Here is a 27,378-nt window from a genome sequence, read left to right on the forward strand (position 1 = left end):
ACCCTTGGGTCCTGCTCATTTCATAATGGGTTTACGGGCTGCAAAACCGCCCTCATCAGATCAGATATCTCACAAACACAGCCCAAGCGCTTGCTACAATTGCGATCAACAGGCCGAAAGTCAGAGCCGTGAACCACGGCTTCGACGTCCGTCTTGTGAGCGGGTCCGCCTCCTTGTCTACAATCTGGGCCTCCCTGGCTTCTCTCTGCTTCCGGGTAAGAGTCATTCCCTTTCCAAGATAGCGGTAGTCGATGACGATGTATGACAGCCCAAGGATGAATGCCCATGACTTAATGGCAATTGCTGCGATCAGCACATTGGAATAGCCGTTCCCTTCAGTCTCATCTTGGAGTACACCGAAGACAACATCCATCTAAGAATTTGTAACTTTATCAGCAAATACGTCTCTAGAGAAGCATCGAAAGGCAAAAGAAATCTGAGGTTCTACCCACAATTGTTGAACCAGAATTGTTAAAAGCTCGCCACACTCCAAAAGCTGTACCAATTTTGGCTTGGTCGGCAACAAGCAAGGGGATACAAATCTGCAATGGCATAGAATTAATCACACCCGCAAGGCTGGAGAAGACCAGCGCAGCAGTGGGATTTACGTCAGTGAATCCCAACAACGAGCACGCAACGATCCAAAGCACCGGCGCCGTCGCGACATAGTGGAACCGGTGGCCGTACCTGTCGATGGCGAGGCCGACAACGGGGCTCAACACGATGGGTAGGATCTTTTGCGCAGTCGACAGGTAGCCGGCGACCTCTTCCGTATAGCCCTTCATGAAGATGATGTCGGCCGAGCTCGTGCTGAAGCCGCCGGCGGCGCCACTCTGTAGCAGCTGCGTCGCCGGCAGCATGAGGTACGCCCACGGAAGGGTGAACAGCACGGCCCAGGAGAACCTGCGACGCTCCGACAGGTCTTGTTGTTGCTGGGCGATTGCGCGCGCGCGGCCGGAGGTGAGCCTGAAGCGGGACGGTATGGCGAGGCGCTCGAAGAGGATGTATACGATGTTGACGGCTAGCGAGAAGCCACAGAAGAAGACGGGAATCCAGAACGTCCAGCCGTACCAACCAGTCCCATTGCGGATGGGGATGGCCACCATACCTGAGACGAGACTGACCGTGTTGGATATGGCGCTCTCGAGGCCGAACGCGAAAGCGAGGCCAGAAGCCCCGAACCAGTGGTAAAAGAACTTGGCTTTGTCAGTCAAAGTATCGGAGTATACGAGCCACAACCGTGAATAGACAGTTTGAGTCCTGAGATATGAATCGAACCAACCTTCTGCGTCGCGGAGTCAAGCACAGCAATGCCAAACCCCATCAGCACATGTCCGCCAACAAGCACTCTCCAGAGGCCGACCTGCACGCCGGCAGCCGAGATGACAGAGCCGACCAACACGACAGAAGTGCAGCACAGCGTGACCAGGTTGGGCCCCCACCAGTCCAGCAGGAGGCCGCCGATGATGGGGAAGACGGTGTTGACGAAGGCGTCGGCGCTGCTGATGACCCCGAACTGCGCGTTGTTGATGCCCAGCTCATTGCGCAGCGTGTTTTTGAGAGGGCCCAGCGCCGAACCTGTCCAGGTGTGCCCGATGGGTAGGGAGACGATGCACAGGAGGGCAATCCATTTGTAGGACCACGGGATCGCTTGTATTGTCTCGTCTTGGTCGTCCGTGCTGTGGAGAGGTTGATCACTTGGTGAAGAGACCTGGTGGATTTGATGGCCTGGAGTCTTCTCCGCGTCCTCTAAGGGAACTCGAAGCTTTGGGTTCTCTCCCATATTTAAAACGGAGAGTTAGAAGGAAGAAGAATAGAGCAATACCATAATAAGCCTTAAAGCTATAAGCACGCAGAACCAGAAAAGGCAGAGGTCGACACAATGTTTTTGTACGATATTTGACAAGCATTTGTGGTTCGCGCCGCAAGAGGCGTACTCGATGACTTCTCATCTTATCAGATCATCTCATGCCCTTAGTCTACGATCTGATAAAATACCGCATTCCGTCGTGGCGTTCTTTTTCCTATTAACTTCCTTCATACATGCGTATATGAGTCGTGGCCACCCTTGGCATCATTTTTTCCAGACCAATAAGCTTGGCAACCAGTCTTTCCTGGGAGTAACAGAATGGTTTTGGTATTGAAATCCACATATGGAAAGTTCCGCGGCCGAGACTATACCGATGATTCTCCCTCAATGGACAGGAACGCGCCTAATAAACGGGCCAGCTGCCGATACGACAGTAAAGGTTTTCCAGCGGACGCGTTTCTAGTCAGACAGAGGGCGTTTTTTTATCGTGCTCTCCAGAACTGCCAACAAATCACAAGATCACACACCATCGTACAAATCCTCGCTCTCTGCGTCCTCCATTTCGAGGTCCTGGACCAGCACCTGGTGCGGTGGCGCACTCGCCGACGCCCGCATAACAGTCTGGTTCAGGTCCCGAATCTCTTCCACCGCACGGTTGAATCTCGCCACAGACGCCTTGAGGCCTGTTCTTTTCGCCGCCGTGCTGGGCTCCTCCTCCATGAGGCGCACAAACACATCTGGGTCGTACGGCGCCGGACCGCCGGCCAGGCCCATTTCGTGGTCGAGGTGCATCTCGATATCGCTGATCAGCTCAGGGAACAGGCCGGATGTGAACTGCATGGCAGTCACGTCGATGAAACGCATCGCGGCTGTGAGATAGTACCCCCTGACGCGAGCGGCCACGTCGAGTTCAGTGGCGTACTCGTCGTCACCGAGCTTGAGCTCCTCCTTCTGGATTCGCTGTTCTTCGTTGCGGCGCGCTTCGGCACTAAGCTTGCCCCAGTCCTCTAACCTCTCATGAGAGGTATCGTTGTTGTAGGCCTTCCATCGGTAAAAGTGTCGGGTGCGACGTAGCATTTGGGTCTCATGACCACGGTGACGCTGGAAGGATTCATCATCGGTGGTGTAGACCTGAGCCGTCTCCATCTTGTAATTTCTGTGTAGGTACTCGAAGATACGCTGCTTGTGCCCCTTGAGCCACTCACCAGTCAGCCGCTTAGCATCCCGGTAAACCTGTCGTTTTTGCAGGTCCCTGTACAAAAGTCAGTTACAATACTGTGATTTGGACACAGAATGGATTCTGGTCAAGAAGTGCGCTAGTGGTTTGACATACTTGAACGACTCATTCAGAGAAGAATCTAGCTCCCGCCGAAGCTGGGTCATCGTGTGGTCCAAGAACTTGTGCAAAGGTCCCTCCCAGGTAGTTACGGCTTCAACACACAGCTTTTCGATCACGTCATACGGCACCTCACCAGGCTTTCCAGCCTCTCGCTCGGAACGGATCAGGTTACGGATCTGAGCCAGAGTCTTACTAGGAACCCTACCACCAGCGTCTGACCCTGGACCAGAGGCGTGACCAGGCGTTTGAGCTGGCAACTCAGTCACGAATGAACTGTTGGTGTCTTCAACCTTGATCGCGCCGTTCTCGCCTCTGCGTCGCTGAGCAGAGGGAGTGGAAACGGCGTCGTTCGTCAGATCGAACACCTGCCGGTTGCGCTTTACAGAGAGGCTTGGTGAGTTGTTAACACTGAAAACCGAGTCCCTGTCACTGGCGCCCGAGCCGATTGGCCTGTCGATCGCGAAGCCTTCGGGCATCACTCGGTAGCGCGGCTTGAGATCAATCACCTTGATTCTAAACGTCTCCGCGATCTTGGCCCATGAGGACAGGAACATCTTGCTCTTCAGACGCGACTGGAATTCTTGGGTGAATTTGAGCAGACTCCTGCGTACTTCGTATTCAGGGTTTGCAGGCATGTCAGGTAATCGAGCCAGCTGGTCCTTAGCCAAGCTGAGCTTCTTGTGGAGCTTCTTCTCGAGGTCGGGGAGGTTCCTGGCGAACTCTTGCGCGAGGGACTGTGCAAGAAACTTAACTAGCTGGTCGATACCGCAACGCTCGTCAAATGGTCCAAATTCCTCTGGCCAACTTCCAGTGGCACGGTTGAAGAAGGCCTCCTCGGCAGCATGCTCATCCCGGAGACTCTGGCGATCTCGACGCTGCAGCTCATGACCATCTCCGTTCTGGAGTGACGGAGGCGCACGCGAGGTTATGAAGTATCCGCGGCCAACTTGGTGTTGCTGACCGGCCCTGTCGTTTTCAGTTAGTATCCACAAATGACCTGGACGACAGTATTCAGGTTTACCTACAGCATCTCCAACCACTGGTGGTGGCCACCACGTGGAAGCAGGTCGGCCTTGGTCATGACACCAATGGTGCGTTGCTGAGCCCGAACGTTCCGTATGAGGGCGTACGTGGAGGACGTCTCGGGGTCATGGTTCATGGGCACAGCCCACAAGATGATGGCCTTTTCATGAGAGATGTACTCGCGAACTAGATTCTCAACCACCTTGACCAGGAACTGATCCTCCTCGTGCTTGGCGTTTCGGAAAACACCAGGCATGTCGTAAAAGGAGAGGTCCGGCAGGCCAGGGCCTTTGACCTCGATAGCCACAGTATTTGGGCTGAACTTGGCCTCAGTGGTGAGCTCGGCTTCTGCCAGACGGCGGGCCTCATATTCTGGCTCTCTTTCTTGCGCGGACCGCAGGTCCCAGTCCTTGGGCACGTACTGGGTAAAGTTGCGGTTGTGGTTGAGAATAGCTATCTGGGCCCACCGAACTATTTCGTCGATTGGATCTGTCTTGTTGTAGACCATCTTAAATTCCTTTGTCTCCCTCGTCTGCTTAAGCCAAGGTGGGAATGGGTTGTGGTCTGTGACGTCGGCCTCGGTGATGGGCTCGTCGTTGGGCGGACGATAGGCGTAGTCCTGCTGAAGCGACACGCGGCACCGCCATGTCGTGTCACTCGACAGGCGAATGTGAACGGGGCAGCGAGTGCAAACGCCGTCGCTCCGGGGCAGTATGATCTGAGAGATAGCCGACATCAGGCTGGACTTGCCCGAGGACTGGTCGCCGACGAGGATGAGCTCAGGTAGCGGAGTGTCATGGTGGATGCCGAGGGACTGAAGGGAGCCCAGGGTGTCATTGAAACTCTTCAGATGCTGGCCGATGTCCTTCAGGTTCTTGTCAATGTCGCCTGCCTCGGGCACATGGAGGCTATGGTGGACATTGGCCTCGGGGTCCTCCTTGAAAGTCCTGGGCCGTACTTCCATTAACATGACATCCTCCCCTGTCTCGGACTGGTGCTGACCAGCATATGCGGTAGTCACCGTTGCTGCAGTGATGTCAGCGAGGTGAGCAAGGGGGGGAGACAGGAGATGCAGTCAGAAGTGGGACTGAATGGAGGCGATTAGAAACTCACGGGCAGCCGATCGCTGAGCTCGCCTTGGATCGGGCGAGACGACGGAGCTAGACGCGGCGGAAGGAGCCGGTCGGTTTGGTATGGCGGACCGGGGGGTGACGGCGGCCGGAGTCCTCGAGTTGGAGGGCCGAGGAGGCGTGGCGGTACGGTTTGGTGCATGAAGGCCAGGCTCTGCCTTGATGTGCTTGCTTCGGCTGCCAGCCATGGCGTAATTGCAGCTGCGAGGGCTGTGAGCGGACCAACGGTGTGTAGATAAATAGCTAGCTCATCTAATTATCTCTCGCTGGCGCGCAAGGCAGAAAAGGCCGGAGTCAACACAGTAAAATAACAGGACTAAGTTATCGAAAGTGGTGGCCAGCTGGTACAGTATCGCTCTCTCTTTGAGATGCAATCGACTTCAAGCAGCTCGGGTGTGATAAATTGTGGTAGCGCAAACTTCTTTCTCTCTCAAGTGGGTATCCTGAACGAAACGGGAGGAACGCGTCAAAAGCACAATGAGGACAATTTTTGAGAAAGTGTACGACTGGGAGATGAATGGCTGCCTGACAAGCGAAAAAGGAATGGATGAGAGGCGACGCGAGAAGGACGACGAACTCGAGGGCGAGATGGAAAGCTCGCAAGGGTGAGGTCTGTGGCGTTGGGTGTTCCACCCGGGCGACACAGAAACGGTCAATAACTGTTAGGCAAGTAGTGCTGAACGAGTGGGTCTGCTAGCAGATGCTAGCTGGGACGAGAGAGCGTCGAGTGCAGGAACCTCAAGGTCAAGCTGTGACAAGGCTGCAAGGGGAGCGAAACTGAGTGGCTGGGGGGAACTGGGGGTGGGGCTTCCGGCCCAAAGAGCATTCAGCTACCTACCGAACGTGCCTAGGTGCCTATACTGATACGGTGGCAGGAGGGTGTGGGTGGTGTTATTGTGGTCGACGTGCCCTTGGCTAGCAGCTCCTCGAACCTTGGGGAGGACTCACGCCCACCCATATAAAAAGTGCAGGAGGTTGTGAATGGGTTGCGTGACAGACGAGTCCAGGGCCAGGGGAGGCTTGTAAAGCAAATTGGACAACCAGCACCACTAGACCGGCTTTCTCCCTGTCCCTTTCCAGAATGTGTTGCATCACCGAGCATAACTCGATGCAAGATTGAAAGACTTGACAAAATCCATTAGGCGCTGAGTTGGACATCGAGATGGATCATCGGATGCCTCGCAGTAAAGATGATCGTAGGCGTAACGAGTCCACAGCAGACTTTGATGTGACCTTTCACACTCCACGTGGATCTTGGACGCATAGTGTACACTCTCCAGACTCCTGAACAGCATATCAAAGAGCCAGAAATCAAATGAGAAAAAGAAAGAAATTGAAGGGCTGCTTTGCGTGAGCGACAAAGGAATAGAGGAAGAAAGGACGGTACATTCCAAGCACTCGAGGGCTGCCACCTGCCATGCACCCAAGAACCCAGCCGGACATCAGGGCGGTTTGTGTCTCGCGGGATAGATTGGCGAGAAGTGCCTCGACGGTGATGAATATTATTTGTTCAGTCAACTCCAAGGTCATGGCCATGGTCATGGTCGTGGCTGCGGCAGAGGAAAAAGCAAAGAAGACTGAGGTCGGGAAGAGTTAAGAGCGGGGTCTGTATGGTGATAGCAGGCTACATGCACAGCAGACTTGCATGGGCCCAGCCCACAAGGCCTATCCACCGTCCCCAGGGGTTTGCTGCAGGGGTCCAGCTCTTACGACAGTTGAGCTCTGTGTGGCCGCGTGTGTGGGAGGCGGCGGCAGCAAGGGAACGAAGTTTGGAGTAACACAAACACCAGCAGGATTCCAGATTCCAGATCAGGACAGCATCGTCCCAATCCAAAGTCACACCCGACACCAACTTCCACCAGCCTCTTTTTCCCTCTTACTCCTCCCATCCATCCTCTGGCTAGATCCCCACTCCTGGGTCTGATTCGGCCATCTCAACCCATCTTGCTCTTCAATCCCTCGTAACCAGCCCATCATGTCCCTCCAGATCCCCCACCGGTCACGGCCCAACGGCGACACCCACGGAGCCACCAAGGCTGTCATTCTGGTCAGCTTCACTCAGCCCTCTCTCCTTCATTTTGATGCTCAGTCCACACCAACACCACCATGGTGACCCATGAGCAAGACAGTGACAATGACAACTGTTATACTGACAATCCCTCCGCCGTCTGCAGGTTGGCGGTGCATCTCGTGGCACTCGCTTCCGACCTCTCTCCCTCGATGTCCCAAAGGTTCGTACGCAACCGTCGTCCTCTCCCTCCTCCACAATCACCAGATCCACCCCACTACTTGCTTCCCTTGCTTGCTTGCTTGCCTGCTTGCATCTACTGACATCACCACGATAGCCCCTCTTCGATGTCGCCGGCCACCCCATCATATACCACTGCCTGACCGCCATCTCCAAAGTCCCCTCTATACACGAAGTCTACCTCATTGGCTACTATGACGAGTCCGTCTTCCGCGACTTCCTCAAGGATGCCTCCCACGACTTTCCAAACCTGTCCGTCAAGTATCTGCGCGAGTACCAGGCTCTAGGCACTGCCGGTGGCCTGTACCACTTCCGCGATGCAATCCTCAAGGGCAAGCCCGAGCGCCTCTTCGTCCTCAACTCCGACGTCTGCTGCTCCTTCCCCCTCAACGAGATGCTCAAGCTCTTCACCGAGAAGTACGCCGAGGCCGTCATCCTAGGCACACGCGTTAGCAGCGAGGCCGCCACGAACTTTGGCTGCATTGTTAGCGACAACCACACCAAGCGCGTCCTGCACTACGTCGAGAAGCCCGAGGGCCACATCTCCAACCTCATCAACTGCGGTGTCTACCTTTTCAGCACAGACGTCATCTTCCCCTCCATTAAGAGCGCCATCAAGCGCCGCGCCGACCGCCCTCGCCTCGCCAGCTACGCCAGCAACGAGAACCTCGAGAGCTCCTTCATCCTCGACCAGGATGACGACGACGACGAGAGCAAGAGCCAGATCATCCGCCTCGAGCAAGACATCCTCAGTGACATGGCCGACAGCAAGCAGTTCTTTGTGTACGAGACCAAGGATTTTTGGCGCCAGATCAAGACTGCTGGCTCCGCCGTGCCCGCCAACGCCCTCTACCTGCAGCAGGCTCGCCAGAATGGCTCCAAGGAGCTTGCTGAGCCCTCCGCCAACATCATTCCCCCTGTGTTCATCCACCCCACGGCCCACGTCGACCCCACGGCCAAGCTCGGCCCCAACGTCTCCATCGGCCCTCGGGCTACTGTCGGTCGTGGCACTCGTGTCAAGGAGTCCATCGTCCTGGAGGACGCCGAGATCAAGCACGATGCCTGCGTTATGTACTCGATCGTGGGCTGGGGCTGCAAGGTCGGCGCCTGGGCCCGTGTCGAGGGTACGCCCCTGCCGCTGACCAGCCACACAACCAGCATCGTCAAGAACGGCGTCAAGGTCCAGTCGGTGACCATCCTGGGCAAGGAGTGCGGTGTCCGCGACGAAATTCGCGTGCAGAACTGTGTTTGCCTGCCTTATAAGGAGCTGAAGCGGGTGAGTGCAACTAAGGCCCCTTAGCTGTGAACCCAAGATTGTTGACAATCATGCTAACCACCACACAGGATGTTTCGAGCGAGGTCATTATGTAAAAGGAGACCTTGGCATTTTGGAAGGGAATTGAAAAGCGATGCTAATGATACCATCTTTATTGTTGCTCCGTCTCGCGTCGCTCTCGTTCACAGCTTGTCCCTCATACTAAGCCCGGCTGCGAAGAATGGACCAGACTAGAAATACAATGCGCTCTAAATACAAAAATATTCTAAATCAAGTGCTTCCCTCTCAAAAGAGAGCGCGCTCTATCAACCGGAGAGCGCCAGACTGACAAGCTTTGCCAGGGATTCACTTGTGCGTACTCCAAACGTTGCGCGACTTCCGTGCTTGAGATTTGACAGAACGCGAAGCAAAACTATGCGACGTGGAGCTTCGCATCGAAAATGCAAATAAAGCCATTTATTCAGTCTACAATCTGGACTTCGGGGCGGATTTCGCACTTCCCACAGTGCCACAGTGGTGCCGGCCGCGAACCGGCCGCGCCAAGACAGCCTCAGCCACCCCCACATTCTGACTCAAGCTGAATCACGATATAGTGCCCCGCTGAAGCCGCTGAATAACTCTCCAAGTCTGCCTAGTATAGTGGTTAGTACACTTCGTTGTGGTCTTGGTTCAAGAACTCATACGGTCCCGAAGAAACCCATGTTCGATTCATGGGGCAGACAGGTTTTTGGCTTTTTGTCCACTGTTTCCAGGTTTTTGTTCTTTGTCAGCGTTTCACGCAGGATCTAGTGTTCCAAGGGTCTCGAATGGATACAGAATCTTCAGGATACTTGTACAGGAGGTGCAAACTGCAGACCTGGTCATTGCTTTACCTGTGTGTGTATATATAAGGAAAGTCTTTGTCGAATGGTGGTGGCACAATGAAATCCAAATGACCACCCACGAACATGGGTTCAATGTTGGACTCCCGTGCATGCCCCTTGAAGCTAGATCTGGGCTTGAGACATTGTTTAACATTGAGTTTGCTATCTCGGTCACAAGAAGGCTATATATGCGTGTATCCTGAGTGGCATTTGAAGCCCGGAGCCAGCGTGAATCAGGAGGAACCAATCACGTCAGCCAACTCGGTGGTAGGGACTAGATAAGGCTTTCCTTTCTGCTGCGCCAGAGTCTTTTGCTCGAAATCATAGGCAAGGCTAATGAGTTTCTCCTCGCTGAACCTCGCACCCATGAAGGCAAATCCAAAACTGTTCACAGCCATTGTCAGCACTTTGGACCATTTGGCCGGACGGAAAGACCTGGGTAACTTACGGTATGCCGGGTGCAGTAGCAATCAACTCCCTCTGTGAAGGGACCACGGTCGTCCCGTTCGGGAAGAATCCAAGAGGGACAGAAATAATAGGACTGCCAACGAGCGCGGGAAAAGACGACGAAACGGACGTCAGTGAGACCACCGCGTCCAGGTTGTCCCTCTCCAAAGCACCCAGGATACCACCCGGACCACCCACGGCGAGGTTGTTCAAATGGGCCGCCCAGAACTGAGGGCTGGTGTTGTTGAAGCCACGGGCGAGGGCGCCATCCCAAATCGCCGTGTCACGGTCCGGCCAATCCTCGGCGGGGAAACCATGCGTGAAGGCCGTCTCGGTGATAAGATCGGTGATGTTGTTCGGGTTCTCTGTGAGCTCGTCCAGGTACGACACGAGATTGACAATGAAGTCCGCGTCGAGGCCGATGGTCTCCGTGCTGGAGTCGTTGAACCACTGGTCCACTGCTGTGAAGTTGGCGCCCTCAACGACGGTGGCGCCCGCGTCGCGGAGAACGTCGAGGGCTACTTGGAAAGCTGCCAGATCGGCGCTGGAGCTGGCGTTGGCTATTGTGTCGGTCCCGAACGAGGCGTCCATCAGGTTGCGGGCAACGCCGATGCGAGCACCGCTCAGGGAACCCTCCTTGCAAGCCGCGACGTAGTTAGGGAGACTGCCGTTGAAAGGAATAGCAGACGTGTAGTTGTCGTAAGGGTCCTGGCCGGCGATGGCAGAGAGGATATAAGCTGCGTCCTTGACGGTTCTCGCCATGGGTCCAACCGTGTCTTGGTGTTCTGAGATGGGAATGACCAAATTGCGCGAGGTCAATCCCACCGTTGGCTTAATTCCAACAAGATTGTTGACATCCGAGGGCGAGACGATCGACCCGTCGGTTTCAGTACCGAGACACGCAAGTGCGAGACCAATCGAAGAGGATACGCCGCTTCCACTGGAACTCCCACTTGGGTCCTGGTTCGGGTAGAAGGCACCATACACCTGGCCGCCGTAAGCACTCCAGCCGTTGGTCGAGTTGTTCGAGCGGTAATTTGCCCATTGGCTCAGGTTGGTCTTCCCGAGGATAATCACACCGGCCTCGCGCAATTTCCTGGCAACCTGCGAATCACGAGGGACCTTTGCACCGACGAGGGACCAAGAACCAGCGGTATTGTTCATCTGGTCAGCAGTGGCGATGTTGTTCTTGATCAGAATTGGAATTCCGTGGAGTGGACCTCTGGAAGTGCCATTCTTTCGCTCGTTGTCAAGTTGCTCTGCAATGGCGATGGCATCGGGGTTGATCTCAGTGACAACGTGAAGAGTGCTGTTCACCTCCAGAATCCTCGCGATGTAGGCGTTTACAAGGTCGACACTGGTGAAAGCGCCACTATCAAGACCTTCGGCGAGCTCATCAACGGTAGCGTCAATGAGAGAAGGTGTAGTGTACAACTGTTTTGTGGATTTCGCAGCTAGAAATTTGTCAGTGCCATGGATGGCCAAATTGAAATCCCTCGAGGGCTTACTTCTGTGCACAACTACGTTGCGGCTCTCAGTTGGAAGGGCGAGAAGCAGCCATTGTATGGCATAGAGACCCAACAAGTAGAATGACCACATTGTGAACGACCGCCGGATAGCTGATTGTCAGTGGGAGCGAATGGCCTCGTTCTTTCGAGTGACTAGCGTCCCAAAGGCCCGACCGAAAGCTCGGTTCTTCTCTTCACGGTGCGTGGATGCCATCGCGAGCACAAAGAAGTACGTGTTGGGAATGGCGAACACTTATACCGCGTGATTACTATTCGAAGCTCAACGCGTGGGGACAAAGCAGCAGGGATAAAAGCCGGCGATCCGTCAGGGGCATGCAGATAAGGCTAGTGCTGTGCACATTCACAGTAGCAACAGGACGATGGGCTCAATCCCGGGTGGATGGATCCCCTCGGCAGGATCGACAGTGCTTGGGATGCCTGCAGTGCCGGGCTTGATGTTGGGATCATAGACATGGCAGTGACATGGGAGTAGTGAGGGGAAAACCTAGATTTCCCAGGGGCCGCCATTCCCCATTAGGCAGCTCAGTACCATGGTATTGAGATCTGGATGCGGAATAAATCTACCATGACACAAAGGGCAATCGTTCCGAGAAGAAATACCAGCGGAAACATGGAAAATGTTCTGCACGGTATCGCGTCGCGCTTCATGGCTGCCGTAGCCGTTGGCTGAATTGTTCCAGACTGTCAGAATCCTTCACTCACAGAACAGGGAGAACTTCTGAGGCCCGAGAATCGTCATGCCTGGACCCCTGACGTTATGTCGGCTTTCATCTTAATCTTTAATGCCTGATTTCTCGGCTCTGACGGCTTGTTATCAATTCATTCCAATCCCAGACTGGCTATCAGTTAATACAGGTCGAGTAGGGACGCAAAGCAGTACTTTTAAGGGATTCGTTGGCTTGGCTGACGCTGACATTTTGAATCTGTAGATTCCACTGGATTACACAATTGAGCAATCAGTCGCAACAGCGGAAAAGAAAGCGGCACTTCACTTGCTTAGAACTTGTCTGTTTCTGTAAGCGATGGACGAGTGTTACTTCATCGCGGTCTGCGTGTGGTATTTTATGTGGTTAAAGATTGGTATTCCCTCCTAATAGTCTTGACTCAAGTCCAGAATTCATAAGACATTTCGTAGTCGGTAAAGGAATGAAGGTCGTGATGGACTCTGGGTGGCTATGTTGAGAACACAAACCAGTCCTAGAGACTCTTGCCAAAGACTGGTCGAATTGCTAGTCCGCGGTGAAAGATACTTGACTACGCTGTCGTGTCATTTACCATCGTCAGCTGCTGTTACTTCCATATGCTGTTCGCGTAAGCCAGGACGATCACAATGAGACTGCCAAAGTCAACACCGAAATGTGCTACCTAGGTTCGTGGCTTGAAGTCAGTAACGAACACCGAGATAAAGTCGGGACATTAATTTAGGATTTGCTTAGCACATCGACGCTCCCAGACGCTGCTAAAGCAGCGATGGAAATGAAGAATACGATAAGTACGTTGATCAGCATGAAGGGTATTGTCAAGAGACAGGAACCGATCGTCTCCGCCTCGAAGACGACATACATCCAGCGACAATATTGGTCACACAGGGAACACTCACTCTTATAGAAACGCGGTCATCCAGCTGGTCCGCCAGAGAATTAGGAAAATTTATCCCATACGTAAAAATCGGACTACTTAGTTAAGAGACTTCTTTCAAAATAACACGACTCCGGACTGTTCGCTCATGCACGCGTAATCAGCCTAACACCTATCAACTGGGCACCTACTTTGACTAGCACGACCCAAATTGTTACTCCCACGATGTCAGTGCTGCCGATCTGAAATAGAGACAAGGAGTCAGAGACAGATTCACGATTAGTCGACTTGCGTGGGAGAGGAGATAAGAAGCGGTCCAAGGAGGAAATCAATGGCCAGGAGAAAAGGCGGGACGTGTCACCATGTGAGCAAGACAATAAAACCAAGAAATTATCATCGAAACACAAAGACACAGAGCATTATGATTTCTGACGTCTGCATACTTAGAATTGTCGAGGATGATCACAACATATACCATAGTCTTCACTACAAGCAATCGAGATAATGCTAAGCGCCTAGCCTGAGTAAGAACAACGTTTGCAAAACGGCATGAAAATTTTCATTTCCCATTCCAACCTTCCCGAACGCCCGAAAGCAAGGGCTGGATTGAGACAGACCAACCAATAGCTCTGCAAATGAGCTTGAGCACGTCGAAATTGAGCCTTCTTTGTAGGGCTCCTGACCGAGTCGCCATATTCTGGCGGCAAGCCAGCTGATTGAGAGCCCGGATGCCACCTCGGATCCTTTTTTCCTGTCAATGTACACTGGTACTCGTGCGTCTTCCCTGCGTCAAACTGAAATCGCTCATGCGCGCAAGAGAATTCAAATAACTCCACCAAGTCAAAGCCGCAGATTATCATGCCCCTGCCTCCGTGGTTGCTCTGCTCTGTCCGATCGTGCAAGGTGTTAGTGGACCGAGATTTCAACTATCAGTTCATGCTTGATATTGCGACTGGTGAACCACCGTCGCGAGAGATACGAATGTGGCGCTCGTAAAATCGAAGCATCTAATAACCAGCATCAGCCCTATGCCCACGTCCGTGTCTTGATCCCGGCGACTTGGGAACCTACCTTCTGCGGACATCTCCTGTAGACAACCTCTTTGGGGTGTTGCGTCTTCTTGCCATTCTTCCAGGTCAGGTAGACTATGAAGGTGCCGTTCTCCTCATCCTGGCACATATCCACGGTGTCGACTTCCTCGTCCCAGCTGCCGCTCGGGGGTTTCCACTCAACCGCCTTGGCGCTCGCGGGCGGGGTCGAATTCTCGGGGTGACCGTTCTTGCGGGTGCGCTTCTCGGCGGGCGTGGCGGAGTTGGACTGTCGGCCGCGCTTCCTGCCCTTCAGTGCGCTGCTGGTCTGCTCGAACATCTTCTCCCGGCCACCGATTTCCTTAAAATACTCCTGCAATATTTCGGCGGCGTTTTCTCTGGCGGAGAGGTGCAGATCAGCAAAACCGCCACCTTGGCTCAATGGCGGTGGAGCTTACTGGAGATTCTCTTCTGGCTCCCAGGTCCGATCGGATTTCTTGTCCCATCCCTCCCACTTCACCTCGAAGCGAGGCTCACCCTGTATGGCACATCAGTGAGGATGCTCTGATCGAAGAATTGTGGCGGACAGGAAACACACGTCTGCGGCAATATAGTGGGAAAAGATCTTTTCGACCACGAACCTGCGCACTCGTCAGTGGCCCGGGCCGATCGATCGTGAGGTGTGGGATGCCTCACTCATCCTCACTCATGTCGTCCTCGTCCTGATCCTCATCGTCGTCCTCTTCGGCATTGCCATTCGTGATCTTTGGGTCAGCGACATCCTCTTCCCCTTCGGAGTCTTCCTCTGGCTCTGGCTTTATTTTTGGCTTGCGCCCTCGACCCTTCTTCGGCAGAATGTCGCTTGTCACGGCAAAATCGCCGGTGTCTGAGTTTTCCTCATCACTGATAGCTTTAGGCAAAGGTTTATTAGCAGGTGTGAACATCGAAACGGCTGCCGAGTACAGCCTTGTCGCGCATGTGACGCGTTCCAGGGACCACGAGCTGGTGCGGCTGTCCCCGTTGCGCTGCACTCACCTGGGGGCATGTTTGCTATCTGATCGAGGAAACAGATGCTTGAGGAGGTAGAGAAATGGACGGAGATTGGATCGGGCCTCGACCGAGGCTGGTATGCTGTCGGCGAGGGTTGCGACCGAAGAGGCGGTGCGGACTGAGGTCAAGCTGCGACGCGGAGCTGGAAGTGGAAGCTTGAGCTGCTGCCCGCCGACGCGCCAAAGTTTCCACCAGCACTTTGGGGGGCCGCGGTAGAGGTAGAGAGAGTGAGCTTCTGCAGCTCACGGTGAATTAGCTAAGCAACTGTCCGATAAGATAAGTCTGAGCTGCAGAAGGACCCTGACCACATCAACGGCAAGTGCAGCCATGCATGAACCCATCTATTCATTTTGGTGCTTTGCTTGGATGAAGGCTGCACATTGGGTATAACTGATTCGAGCAAGTGCAAATTTGAGTTGTACACATTCCTTGTGTCTCTTTCAGATTAGACATTGAAGTTCGGGATTCATGGACAAGTCGATTTCAACTGGTTCACTGCCCGGCATACGATCTGCCTCTACAACGTCGTAACATTTCTTGAGCATACCATGAAAGGGTCCCTTGCGCTTAAAGGAAAGCGTCACCGTCATGCAACACCTGTTCTACGATCTCTCAGACCTCAGGCCTCCATGATCTTTTGGTCGGGCACGGCAAACCCGGCTTGAAGACTCACGGTATTCGGCATGTCCCTAACTTTTGAAGTTGCATGCGCATCCTCACATAATTACCGTCTGGTCTCCTTGTCCAACGGCCGGAGCCGAAGGGAGTGTGTGGAGCGGCGGCGGGCTCATGCCAGGGCCGGAGAGAAGCTAACACTCGGCAAGTGGATGTGGGTATTGGGCAAGGCGACGGAGCTTTGTCCTCGGCTGGTCGGTCCCTTCGGTGCAGCGACGGGGCCGCACATATCCAAATATATATCATCGACCTTTCCAGCCAGCAACATGGTGCTAGATCACATGCTAAAAGTACGACACGGGAAGGCTAAAATGAAGCCGAAGACAATATCCAATCTCGTTGCCTCACCGTTATTCTTGCCCCGTGCTCTCTGAGGACCCACCCGTTGCAAATTAGCAGGTTTCTAGGTTCGAGTCTCATTTCACGATCTCCTCTCGAGAGCCTCTCTTTGCTTGCCGGAAAGTTGGCCGCCTCCAACTCCTAACTGGAAGACCCTCTAAAAATGCAAGACGCCCAAGACTCCACGTGCAAGCGGGGTTAGAACCTTTCGAAGATCGTCCCGCGACGGAAGGCCGACGCGATTGGGGCAATCGGCCGAAATTTGGATTGCTAAAGAATACGGAAAAAAAACATTGAAGATGTCATCGCTACCGCTGTTTGAGGGTATAGGAAAGCTCGCGACTGCTCACAGCTTGTCGAGGCAGCTTCAGCCATGGCGAGGCAATGAGGGTTGGGAAGCGGCCGAGCGATGGTGTTCCATTATGCTGCTGCTGCTGCCGACCTCTTCTCTACCGACGACCTGTCCATGCCAAAAGCTTGAAGGTGAGATGTGAGCACGATGGGGTAGTTTGTGGCATCATATCTTGAGTCAGTAGGTATTACGCTCGACACGAAGTTAGGATCCGCGACCAGACTCTGCGGTGCCATGCTTCTGCCACCGTTCAGGGATAGCCACACGCATCCCACATGCAGTTGGCAGCAACACGGGGAGGAGTACCAATGACAGCTGTCAGCGAGTCCTGTACCGGACAAGGGGGGCCTAGATGAATCCACCGGGGGCCGCATCTTTCAAGCTTACTTCGGATATGTTCATCACGGACGATCATTGGGGTCGCTGTCCGAGAGGCACCGCTGTGAGAAGTGCATGTCGTTCTAGATGCTAGGAAATAGGCTGCCTCGCACTGTCGGATATGATTCAGAAGTGGCAACCAAAATCGGTTTAGCTGACGCTGATGATCTGAGGAAAACAGCAGGTGCGGCTTCGGTTCATAAATGCCCTAGTATACATCTGACTTCAGTGTCATCAACCAACAGCTCCATCCTTTCGATGGAAGGGTGGAGCTGACTTGGGTGTTGCCATATCGGAGACAGTACTGAGCGATCAACGCGAATTTGGCGGATGATAGTCGTCGGAAGTACTCAATTCGGATCCATCTGGCTCGCTCACCCCGGTTGGATGCTTCGTTGGGCCTACGAACTCCATTCCACAAACGTTCAAGGCTGGGGTCTCAACTCCTACATACCTTAGGAATCCATTGGCATGAGCTGTTGTCGGCCACATGGTGACATCTTGCCGGCTATCGAAGGGGACCTAAGGTAGAAAATAATTAGGCTGTAAGGGCGGGCGATGAGAAGCCAAATGGGTTGAGGTCGCCACATTGTGGGTTGCGGGAGGATCCGCTCGGTGTCCTGAGTCGCGATTCGGAACATATTCCAACTGCCTAGTTCCTTGGAACTAGTGTGTACTTCGCAGGACGTTCCAGCTTAGGACAGCCCGACGAGGTCACCTCTTTACAATCAGTCGATTGCAGTTATCACATTCATCGTCCCAAAATCCATGTGCTTGTTCGTGGAAAATCTACCACTGCTGACGCTTGTGAGAGCTGGTCTCTTGGCCGCGGTCCCCCCTGCTCCTGGGCGGGACTGAACGGTACAAAGTGGGAGGCCAACAGGCCTTGCCGTGGCCTGACCCGCTCGCCGCCAACCAATTTTGAACGGACAAGGAAGATATCGAGAGTAGACCTCGAGAGGGTCTATCGATAGGTGATTCGACCAATAGTAGATTTTAGGATGCGGCTGAGCGCAGCGTACTGGGATCCGCGGACCGCGGCAAAGTGAACTTGAATCCGGAGGCACGTGGAAGGATATACCTCATCGTGTTCCTGCTGTTGTAGTTAGGCAAACATACTGGATGTCTTCCGCACGAAGTAGCCGCTCCCAAAAGCCACATCGATACTGAGAGAAAAACATGAGCTGTCGACTGTTGATCCACATGTCTCCATACGAATGACTAGGGGAATCTTTGGTCACGCTCCCGATCATGCTTCGTACCATGGTTGACACCTGCAGTAGCGAAGGAGCGAGTGCATGTCGAACCTGGCTGAGATGTGCTGTGCATGGGTGGCATTGTTTGGCCTGGGTGCTGCAGAGGCGTGGTACGGATAATGACTGTGTTTATGCTGTGTCAACAGCAGGATGGTGTTGGTGATGGAAGTGCATATTGTGCATGGCATAGCATGGCACAGCATGGCATCTCCAGGTATGTCATGAGTTGAGGTTCGCAAGCAGCCAGGTCTTTGCTCTCACATTGCCTTGTACCCAGGTAGGTACAGACTGAAGTGCTGCGTTCCATTCCTTCCTCCAGGTTCACGCATCCCTGCCCCTGTCATGGAGTGGATCAGGTAAACACGACCCCTGCCCCTAATGGCTGGCCGCCGCTCCACTTATCTGTGCGTTTTGAGCCATTCAACGGTCGAAGTTTCTGGCCACCGGCAGGCTTCCTAAATGGACCACCCAGGTGAGTCTGTCTGCAGTGCCCGCAGTGCCCGCAGGTACCCAGGTACCCAGGTACCTACAGCATGCAGCAGAGATGTGCTCCCAACCCGAGATGAAGGGTTCCAAGGTTTGGTTGACCAGTTGACGAGGATGCTGTTCTCGACTGTCACCTCGGGATCGTAATGGGGACAGCAAGCCCGTTCCGTTCACCAGTCATGCTATTTTCTGCTGTGTCCTGTCCATCCCTTCCCCGGAAGAGGCGTCGTTGCCACCTGCCCCGGGACCCAATCTGGACCTCACGAGAATCTCTTATTCGGGTAGTTGTTGTCGATTTAATTAGGACGCTAATGATAATCAAACCAGGATGAGCTCTCACAATTTGCTGCTTCTTTTTTCGGCCGGCTCAGTTGTCCGTCGGTCGGTCACAATGCCAATCATTTGCATTTTCTCCCCCCACTGTCGACCTCATCCCATCGATGACTGCGCCGTTGGCTGGATAACCGCCACCACTCCATCGCCCTCGCCCAACGCGCCACGACACTCTGCGTGCTTGCATCAATCCTCAAGTCCAAGTCCACGGCAAAATACGGACCAGTCTCTGTCGAGTGCATACGCAATCACCTGCCCGCTCCTCATTCTGATGTCTGCCTCTTGTCCTTCGATCATGGTCGGAAATTTAGAGACTCGGTCATTGGTCTCGCCCTAAGGCCTCCACACACTCGCCCACCCCTTCCCCTTCTGTTTCTATGGCATACTTGGGGAGCAGACGAAGCACGAAAACCCTTTCTTTGCATATCCATATCATATCCACTTATCCTGTGCAACTCGATACAAGCCTGTCCTGCACGGCACCAAGTTGTGTGCGCCGTCGCTGCCAGCCTTCTCCACGTTCTGGCACGGTCTGTCAATTGGGCTCCGCCCCGGCTCCACGGTCTCTTCCTCACAACGCTCATCGGGACTTGGCCCCCTGCCTGGTCCCCCCAGCCCCAATGAAGAGTAGGGGTCCAGAGAAGCGAGACGAGCAGCATTTCCCAGGGTCGACGCCAATCGATATCGACTCCCTCTGGACTGGTCGCGGGGCTTTTATCAAGTCACCAGCTATCCCGACCTGCCTCTCTTGCTCGACTGCATCTCTAGACCGTACCCTCCAACATCGACAACGACCTTTGCCTGGCCCACCGGATTTCTCCCAGCCTGTTTTGGTATCATAACACTGATTCTTTTCCCCCTGCCTCCTCGTGAGATCGAGTCTACCACTGTCTTTCCAACCCCGCGGCGCCCAGTCATCGTCTCTTTTGTGCACAGGCTGTGGTCTGACGAGCTGTGAGACTCACACCACGAGGAACTCATTGGCTGTCGACGACCTGTCACATCGTCTCTGTTTCCTCGATCTTGCGGGCGGAAATCCACGGCCCACCGCTCTGAAGCCCAAATTCTCCGAGTCCGCCCTACCAGGGTTCTTCAGCAAGGATGGCTGAAGCGACCTTGAATGCCGAAACCGTGACCAAGGCTCCCAAGGACAAGAATTGTCCATACTGCGGCCAAGCCTTCACCTCATCCTCGTTGGGGAGACACCTTGACCTGTACATCAAGGAAAAGAACCCCAAGGCGCCGGATGGAATTCATAATGTCGACGAGATCCGGAAGATCCGGGGCAGTATCACCCGTCGACACCACAAGGGGAGCAGGAGAGCCAGCTCAGACCCCGCGGCCAGCCATAACGGGTCCAGGCGCAGTCCAGAGGCTTCTGATGCCGAATCGCCCGCGGCAAAATCACCAGGTATGACCACGGACACTCAGTCCGCTGCGGACTTGACCAAGGGTTTAGCATCCTTTACCGCTCCATGGGAGACGACCGGGGTCATTAACAACATCCCTGAAGCAGAAGCTGGAGGCGGGAGCGCGGATGCCGTCCGGCGGGCAAATTTACAAAGAGCCCACAACAGGCAGATGATGAAGTCGTCTTTCGATGTCAAGCAGAAAGTCCAGGATGCTCTTGACCGAGCCAGAGCTGCGGAGTTGGCACTGCGGGAAATTCTAAGCTCATGGAGGGCAGCAAAGTAGGGCCTACTTGATCCCGTCCACCGTCAACTGGACGCTTGCGCTGTCTCATGCTGACTTGGCTCTCTAGGCAGCAGGTGAATGTGCACTCGATGCCATTCGATTTCGATCCGCTCTCGCTAGACTTTCCAGCGCTGTGTCTTCAGTGCTTGGAACCGCCACCAACTTTGTTCTCGTCTACTCAACATCCCACTTCAACCTCGTGGTCCATAGCCCCTCCTGGAGAGAAGCAGGATCAAGCACTGTTAGCCTACTTCCAAGAGGAATTTCGAAAGTGGAAGATCACATGCTCTGCTGCAACGACGGCAATCATGGAAGAATTGACTTACCCTCCCTCTCAAACAGCAACATTTCAAGAAAACACCCGTGACTCGGTGGAAAAGGCAGAGCGAGCTGCTGAGAAGCTCGAAAGGCAAGTAACAGAACATCTTAGATCTGCCTTCTCCGTATGGCAGCAGCTTTCTCCGCAGCGCAGGCAGGAGCTGTGGATATTGGAGCTGGCTCGAAGCGTCGGGAGGAAACAGAAAGAGGTGGACAAATTGAAGGAGACACAGCACTCGTTGGAGCAAGAAAATACCAACCTCAAGTCACAAATCGACCATCTCAACCGACTACAACAACCACGGGAGTTCAAAATCGCGAATCCAATGACATGGAGCATGAGCCAGAAGATGATACAGCTCTCGGCAGAAGCGGGCGTCAGTGGTCGCCGCGTTGTCGGGTTTAACATGGAGGATCGCCATTCAGACCTCAACACGGTGGTCTCAACCGCTATCGACAGATGGAAAAGTGTCATAGTGTCTTCAAGGGCAACAAGTGGCATGACCTCCCAGAGACCTCTTGACCAGTCATCAGCTTCTGCTCAGATGCCTACAACCACAACGCAGCCCCCCACACCGACCGGCCAGCAAACGCATCTCCACCAGTCCTCGCCCAGCATTTCCACTTTTTCTCAACCGCCATTCCTGCGAACCACATCTCGAAGCCCCGTTGTTCCTACCATCATCGCCACCAGCGAGGCCAAGACATCGATTGCTGGCACACCATCGGGACAATCTGCCGATGATTCTGATCAAGACTCGGACCCCGACGCAGAAGAAGGTGAAGATGAAGATGCTGACGCCGACGCCGACGCCGAAGATGATGTAGAGATGGGAGGTGGAGCAGGATATCTTTCAGCGGCGCACACGCCTGTACCGCAGAGTACCCCTCAGATGGCTCAAAATCAGATCCCTCAAAACCCGATACTACAGGATCAACAACCGTATGCCACTCAGCAAATGCCGGTTGAGCCTCGGCAGAGCCCGTATCCTCAGACCTCACCAGGAGGTGGCAGCTACACTGGACAGGCCGCAGGCATATTGCCAAGCCAACAATTGCAACTGGGCCAGCAGGCTTTTGGCCAGCACTACCGGGTCAACCAGGCCCACGGTGGTGGGATGAATATGACGTGGGACAATCACTGACGGCGCGACGACCAACCGGCGACTGACCCATTAGTAGTCGACTTACAACGACTTGGGATAGTCTCAGGTTGGCCAAAGCAAGCAGCTGACTGGTTTGCTGGATTTGCTGATCACGGGCTCCGAGTCGAATCGTGATGGACTTTTTGGATATCGTCCACATCAGCATATATCACCTTGCACTCGGAGCATCGCACCTACAGATATCTTTTCCGGACAATTTACGCTCTGATCTAGCGTCTCTACAAGGACACGCGAGGGACGGCCCTCAGTCCTTAGAATCACCCAGACACCTACACGTGGCTTTGATGGACGTAGTACCTAGGAGTCATTACGTTGCGCTGCACATCAAGGTCCACCAAATCTCTACCCCACGCATTTATATAGAGCTTCAAATGATGGTCTAAACATATAATTCAAAAAGATTTGAGGTACAAAACCACCATAGAAAAAGTAAACTAATAATCCTAATCCTAATACACCTGTAATCCATGTCCAAGCTCCCGAGGACTAGACTATTGACTCCTTATCCTCCGCAATAATCATCAAGAAGACTCTCACGACACGCATAGTATAAGTCACCGTTCTCAACCCATTTCCATGGCGTCGGGCCCGCAAATCGACCGCACGTCGGCGGCCCCGGCAGCGCCGTTTCCGGTAGTATGTCAGGATCCCTGTCAATAACAGCTGCACCTGAGGGGCTGCACGGCATCCTTGAACCAGCCCACTGCGGCTGAAACAGAATCCCTAAAGCTCGCTACCGAGCGGGAGCGCGGCACATCCCGTTCTCCTTCTTCCAACCTTCTAGAGTCTCGTTTCCCGAGCTTCTAGAAGACTGCATTTTCCGAGAATTATTCGCTCCCTTTCCTATAGTACTGTCATAAGTAGGACCAGGAAACACCATTTGGGCAGGATATTGACCCATGATGTTTTCGAGATGATGACGATTCTACCAAGCAGAATCTAGCGGAAAAGCTGAAGAGCTGCCTGCTCCCGGTCTATAGGCAGTCCATCTCTAAGTGTCATAGAATCAGACCAGAGAGTAAGACAGGCCTTCTGACAAAAGCCTCTGCCAAAATCTTAGCCGAAAAGTCATCGGCCTGCCAACTAATGATCAACTGACGCCTGCGCCCACACGTGCTGAGGCTCGTTTGGAAAGCAACAAGATGTTGTTTCAGGTGCCTCAAGACTTATACCAATGATTTTCTCTTGCAGGTGGACGGAACGTGCGATTTATTTGTTGAGGGGGATGCTTTCTCCTGGGGCCATCATTCGTAGGAGCTCCGGAACCCACCAGGGGTAAGCCTACCCCTTGTGGTGCTCCCCTCACTCCGACGGGCGACGTCTTGTGCCCGCCTACCCAGGTAATGAACAAGCGGTCAACGCCCTTCTTGAGTTGTGGATCGGTGGCTACAAAATGAGCAGTCAACCAAGGAGTTACCCAGAGCGCCATTGAGCGTAGCGGGGTACGCCCATGGCTCCATACCATCAATACAATCGCTCTGCCAGAGCTGACATTGTATGTCTTTCATCAGTAAAAATGAGCTGTGCCTGGTCCTGTACCTCGAAAGTAAAGTTCTTCGATGCCTTTAGGCGTGTAGCAATCTAAGATACTATCCTGTTCGTTCCCCCCTCCCCTACTCTTCTGCTCATTCGCTGTTTTGTGAACACTGCCGTTGAGGTGGCTGTAGAATTGTTCAGGTAACAAGTCGGTTACGGAATTGATTTCTATTATTCTTTGGGATATATATATTCTCTTTGGGAATTACACCGGAAAGCAGATAGTCTATATGATGGACAAGAACCCTTTGAATACGTAGCCTGCTAATGACTAGAATATAGGCCTACCGATTTCTTACAATGATGTTGTTTAAACGCTGATTACCTAGATATATATTCTCTGGCAATTTCCAGCGTTTTCTGATCAAAAGCATTGCCTTTCATCTTCTATTACGTGGCGTTTCTCTAGCGCAGGGAAATTCGGCGTTCTGAGTCTCAATGTTGCAAAAGACTTCGAGTGAAATCTTACGAAACAACGGCTTGCATTCACGAAACTCTTCACCGGGTATCTCGCACTCAGTCCAATCTTCCTCTGAAGATTTCGAAAGGCCTGCTCTTCCTACTTCGGCCTGTTCTCATTGTGTGCTCAATCGGGCTTTGCCACCATGCTAGGACTTAGTTCTTGCATATTAAAACGTGAGTCTATACAAATATAACAAGAGCGCAAATGACCAGGAGCCTTGTCGAAACGCCTGAGCCGCAAGAAGGTCCGATGGTGTCACTCGTTCCCAAGCCCTAATTCTAAGGATTCAATCGGCAACCGTTCGAGGTTGAAAACATGAAGGGCTTCTGACAAGCGAGAACGCGTATTTCCTTGTGTCCGTCAAGGTAATCTGCTGCACTGCGCAAGCTTTGATTCTATCAATAAGAACTATCAGTAAAATATTCAAGCTCTGCCTTTTCAATTGATGAAAGTCTTGTTAGCGGAGATCAACATCCGTCCAGAGCCGTGACAATATCTTTGTCTTCGAGTGGCATAAGGCTGGAATATGATGATACGCCGAAAGAATGAATCCGAAATATATACGCAGGGAAGAATTGTACTTCCAGTATGTTACACATTCTATGAAGCCACCGAACCGAAGACGTTGGGCATTTACAACAGTTCGCCTTTGCAACGCTCACTGTAACCTCGTCTGCAATCTCGACGATCAATCTCTGAGGACAACTATACAATCAATACCTTTCATACACATCGTTTTACGTTTCTCATATTTTAGAGACATTACATGGTTTGGCCTTGCACAGAGTGTAGCTCACAATTTGCTTGTGGTTACGCCATTCATCCGCGTGGTGATGCAACGCAGCTAAGCTTTCCAACCAAGCTAGTACATCACAGACGATACGCTGCTTCAGCCCGGGTATCTCACTGGGCGTTCTTCATCTACGAAATCTATGTCTCCAACAAGTTTGGTCCCTCGGAAAGATGTGCAGGTCTCCGCTTGGCCAGCTCCGCATTAGTCCGCATTGCGCAAGACAAACAGGCGAAGAGGCGATTTTAAGCTCGTCAATGTAGCATGGGTCTACATTTTCGTCTCCAGAGTGTGGGGACGACGAACGCATGGCCATAATCTCCACATAGTTCCGGTTCAAAGGTAGACGACGTACCCCACGTGTGCAATTGAGTGCAACCCGCATCGCTTCCGCGTTATACGGCCGCAAATACTGCTCTGACAGAGCTTTGTCCTACACAAGCCTGAATTTCCATTCCCATGACAACGGCAACATGTCTGGCATTTCTGCATCCGAGCTGGCCCAGGACGAGACCTTGAAGACGTCGGTGACGAGGTCAGATCCGGAGAACCAACTCAATGCGCCATTCATTCTTTATGAACCCTTGCCTATTATAAAGAAGAAATCTCTTGGAGCTGGCGTATGTCAATATGTTTTTCTTGAGTTTCGAGAGCCAAGCTGACTTCTGCAGTCGATCTTGCCTATCGGCGCATTCGCTACGACCCTGACGACTCTGTCGCTGTCTCTGATGGAATGGCGAGGTGTCACAACCACTAATGTGTACATCGCGAACTTCTTCTTTATCGCAGCGTTTGGCCTAGTTGTCACAGCTCAGTGGGAGTTGGCCATTGGAAATGGACTCGCATACTCAATCTACAGTGCTTTCGGTGCGGACCCTAAGCACCTTGATGTGCTCTCCTTTGAGGTGAAATGTCTTAACAAGTACTAGGACTTTTCTACGCGGGTTATGGAGCAATGATCACTCCGTCTTTCGGTGTTGCTGACGCGTACGGCGATGACATCCAGCAATACAATAACGCTGTTGGCTTCTTTATGATATGTATGGCTTGATGTACTCCTTATGGCAGAGAACTCACTGACCAAATCTTCGCAGTATGGACCGTCTTTGTTTTTGCACTGCTTATTGCGGTAATCCCAACGAATATAACATTCATCATAATCTTTATCTTCCTCGTACTTGGTTTCCTGTTCGTGGCGAGCAGCTATTTTGCTGCGGCGGACGGGCACCTTGCCGCCTCAGTCAACCTCAAAAAGGCCGGCGGAGTATTCTGCTTCTTAGCCGGACTAGGTGGCTGGTATGTCTGCATCCGTTGATTTGTTGAACGAAGCCATTTTGAAGACTGGGCTGAAGAAGCTGATGAACACCCAGGTACTTGACGTTCCATCACCTGACGGCGGAGTCATTGCTGGACATTCCACTCGGTGATACATCCCGATATTTTGGCAAGAAAAATGAGTGATCCGGCGTATTATTGTTCTCAATGATTGGAAGTCACAGTTCCTGAGAATACGAAAAGTGTGAGCAGAGGAGCAATTGGCCGGCTATCGTACGTTTCGCAAGGAGAAGGGTAGGGTGATTTGGCTCACAATGGTCGGCCTAGAGAAAATGTCTGATCATCACGATTCACTAAGCTATCTGGAATTCCTCATTATGCGAACAAATTCCAGCATGAGATTTAGAGCGACCGTCGCATATCCAAGGTTCTTGTGTATTAAGAGCAAGCTTCTTCCCCCATAGTTTCTGAATAAATGAGATATCAATGTACCAACTTATGGGATTCACTGTACCCTACTAACACACTATTGAATTTTATGTGCATGAAAATTCCATCAACATCACGCAAAAGTCCATATGTACAACTTGTACATAGCCATAAAAGAAAGTCCTCTCGCAGTGATGTGGTCCAAGACATAGCCAGGGGAATGGCCTTCAATTACGAACTTCAATAATGCGGCGAATGTGCAAATCACTGGAACATGAATGAAAGTGGAAATTTATTGTCCGTTTCGTGGTTGGGGGACCTAAGGGGAGAGAACTTGGAGCAGACATCTGGCGTGAAGGTGAAGCGGGCCCAGAAGCTCCCCCTCGCAAGTCTACCGGTCCCACGCAACGCTCATCTATGTAACATCATCGACTTCCTCGATAAATGGGCCTACAGACGATCACACCCACCCCTCTCGCCTGCATTTCCACACGAACGCGGATAGCGGTACCTGAGCGCCATTTTTGTTTGTCTATCACGATTGCCCTTGGCGAAGCTGACGCAAT

General features: G+C 52.9%; 6 protein-coding genes across 6 annotated transcripts; 3 read left to right on the forward strand and 3 right to left on the reverse strand.

The window, feature by feature from the left end:
- Positions 1 to 55: 55 nt before the first annotated feature.
- On the reverse strand, positions 56 to 5,490 carry J7T55_014873 (dynamin family protein; the record flags this gene model as incomplete). The annotated part of the gene is made up of 7 exons (XM_053131858.1): positions 56 to 373; positions 489 to 1,196; positions 1,283 to 1,749; positions 2,338 to 3,062; positions 3,144 to 4,115; positions 4,175 to 5,198; positions 5,286 to 5,490. 7 exons carry the CDS (start codon positions 5,488 to 5,490, stop codon positions 56 to 58), a joined length of 4,419 nt encoding a protein of 1,472 aa, XP_052990233.1.
- Positions 5,491 to 7,277: 1,787 nt separating this feature from the next.
- On the forward strand, positions 7,278 to 8,921 carry J7T55_014874 (uncharacterized protein; the record flags this gene model as incomplete). The annotated part of the gene is made up of 4 exons (XM_053131859.1): positions 7,278 to 7,349; positions 7,477 to 7,533; positions 7,648 to 8,826; positions 8,895 to 8,921. The coding sequence occupies 4 exons, from the start codon at positions 7,278 to 7,280 to the stop codon at positions 8,919 to 8,921; spliced, it is 1,335 nt and encodes a 444-aa protein (XP_052990234.1).
- Positions 8,922 to 9,922: 1,001 nt separating this feature from the next.
- On the reverse strand, positions 9,923 to 11,735 carry J7T55_014875 (uncharacterized protein; the record flags this gene model as incomplete). Its single annotated transcript, XM_053131860.1, has 3 exons — positions 9,923 to 10,073; positions 10,138 to 11,590; positions 11,645 to 11,735. The coding sequence occupies 3 exons, from the start codon at positions 11,733 to 11,735 to the stop codon at positions 9,923 to 9,925; spliced, it is 1,695 nt and encodes a 564-aa protein (XP_052990235.1).
- A 2,437-nt stretch (positions 11,736 to 14,172) lies between these two features.
- Positions 14,173 to 15,316, reverse strand: J7T55_014876 (uncharacterized protein; the record flags this gene model as incomplete). Its single annotated transcript, XM_053131861.1, has 6 exons — positions 14,173 to 14,250; positions 14,315 to 14,669; positions 14,730 to 14,809; positions 14,870 to 14,912; positions 14,968 to 15,181; positions 15,307 to 15,316. The coding sequence occupies 6 exons, from the start codon at positions 15,314 to 15,316 to the stop codon at positions 14,173 to 14,175; spliced, it is 780 nt and encodes a 259-aa protein (XP_052990236.1).
- A 4,925-nt stretch (positions 15,317 to 20,241) lies between these two features.
- Positions 20,242 to 22,298, forward strand: J7T55_014877 (uncharacterized protein; the record flags this gene model as incomplete). The annotated part of the gene is made up of 2 exons (XM_053131862.1): positions 20,242 to 20,789; positions 20,903 to 22,298. 2 exons carry the CDS (start codon positions 20,242 to 20,244, stop codon positions 22,296 to 22,298), a joined length of 1,944 nt encoding a protein of 647 aa, XP_052990237.1.
- A 3,283-nt stretch (positions 22,299 to 25,581) lies between these two features.
- Positions 25,582 to 26,569, forward strand: J7T55_014878 (uncharacterized protein; the record flags this gene model as incomplete). The annotated part of the gene is made up of 5 exons (XM_053131863.1): positions 25,582 to 25,728; positions 25,780 to 25,975; positions 26,038 to 26,148; positions 26,203 to 26,404; positions 26,479 to 26,569. The coding sequence occupies 5 exons, from the start codon at positions 25,582 to 25,584 to the stop codon at positions 26,567 to 26,569; spliced, it is 747 nt and encodes a 248-aa protein (XP_052990238.1).
- Positions 26,570 to 27,378: the final 809 nt, after the last annotated feature.

This window comes from Diaporthe amygdali, assembly GCF_026229845.1.
Source record: "Diaporthe amygdali strain CAA958 chromosome Unknown NODE_28_length_639089_cov_64_968398, whole genome shotgun sequence".
Taxonomy (NCBI): Eukaryota; Fungi; Ascomycota; class Sordariomycetes; order Diaporthales; family Diaporthaceae; genus Diaporthe; species Diaporthe amygdali.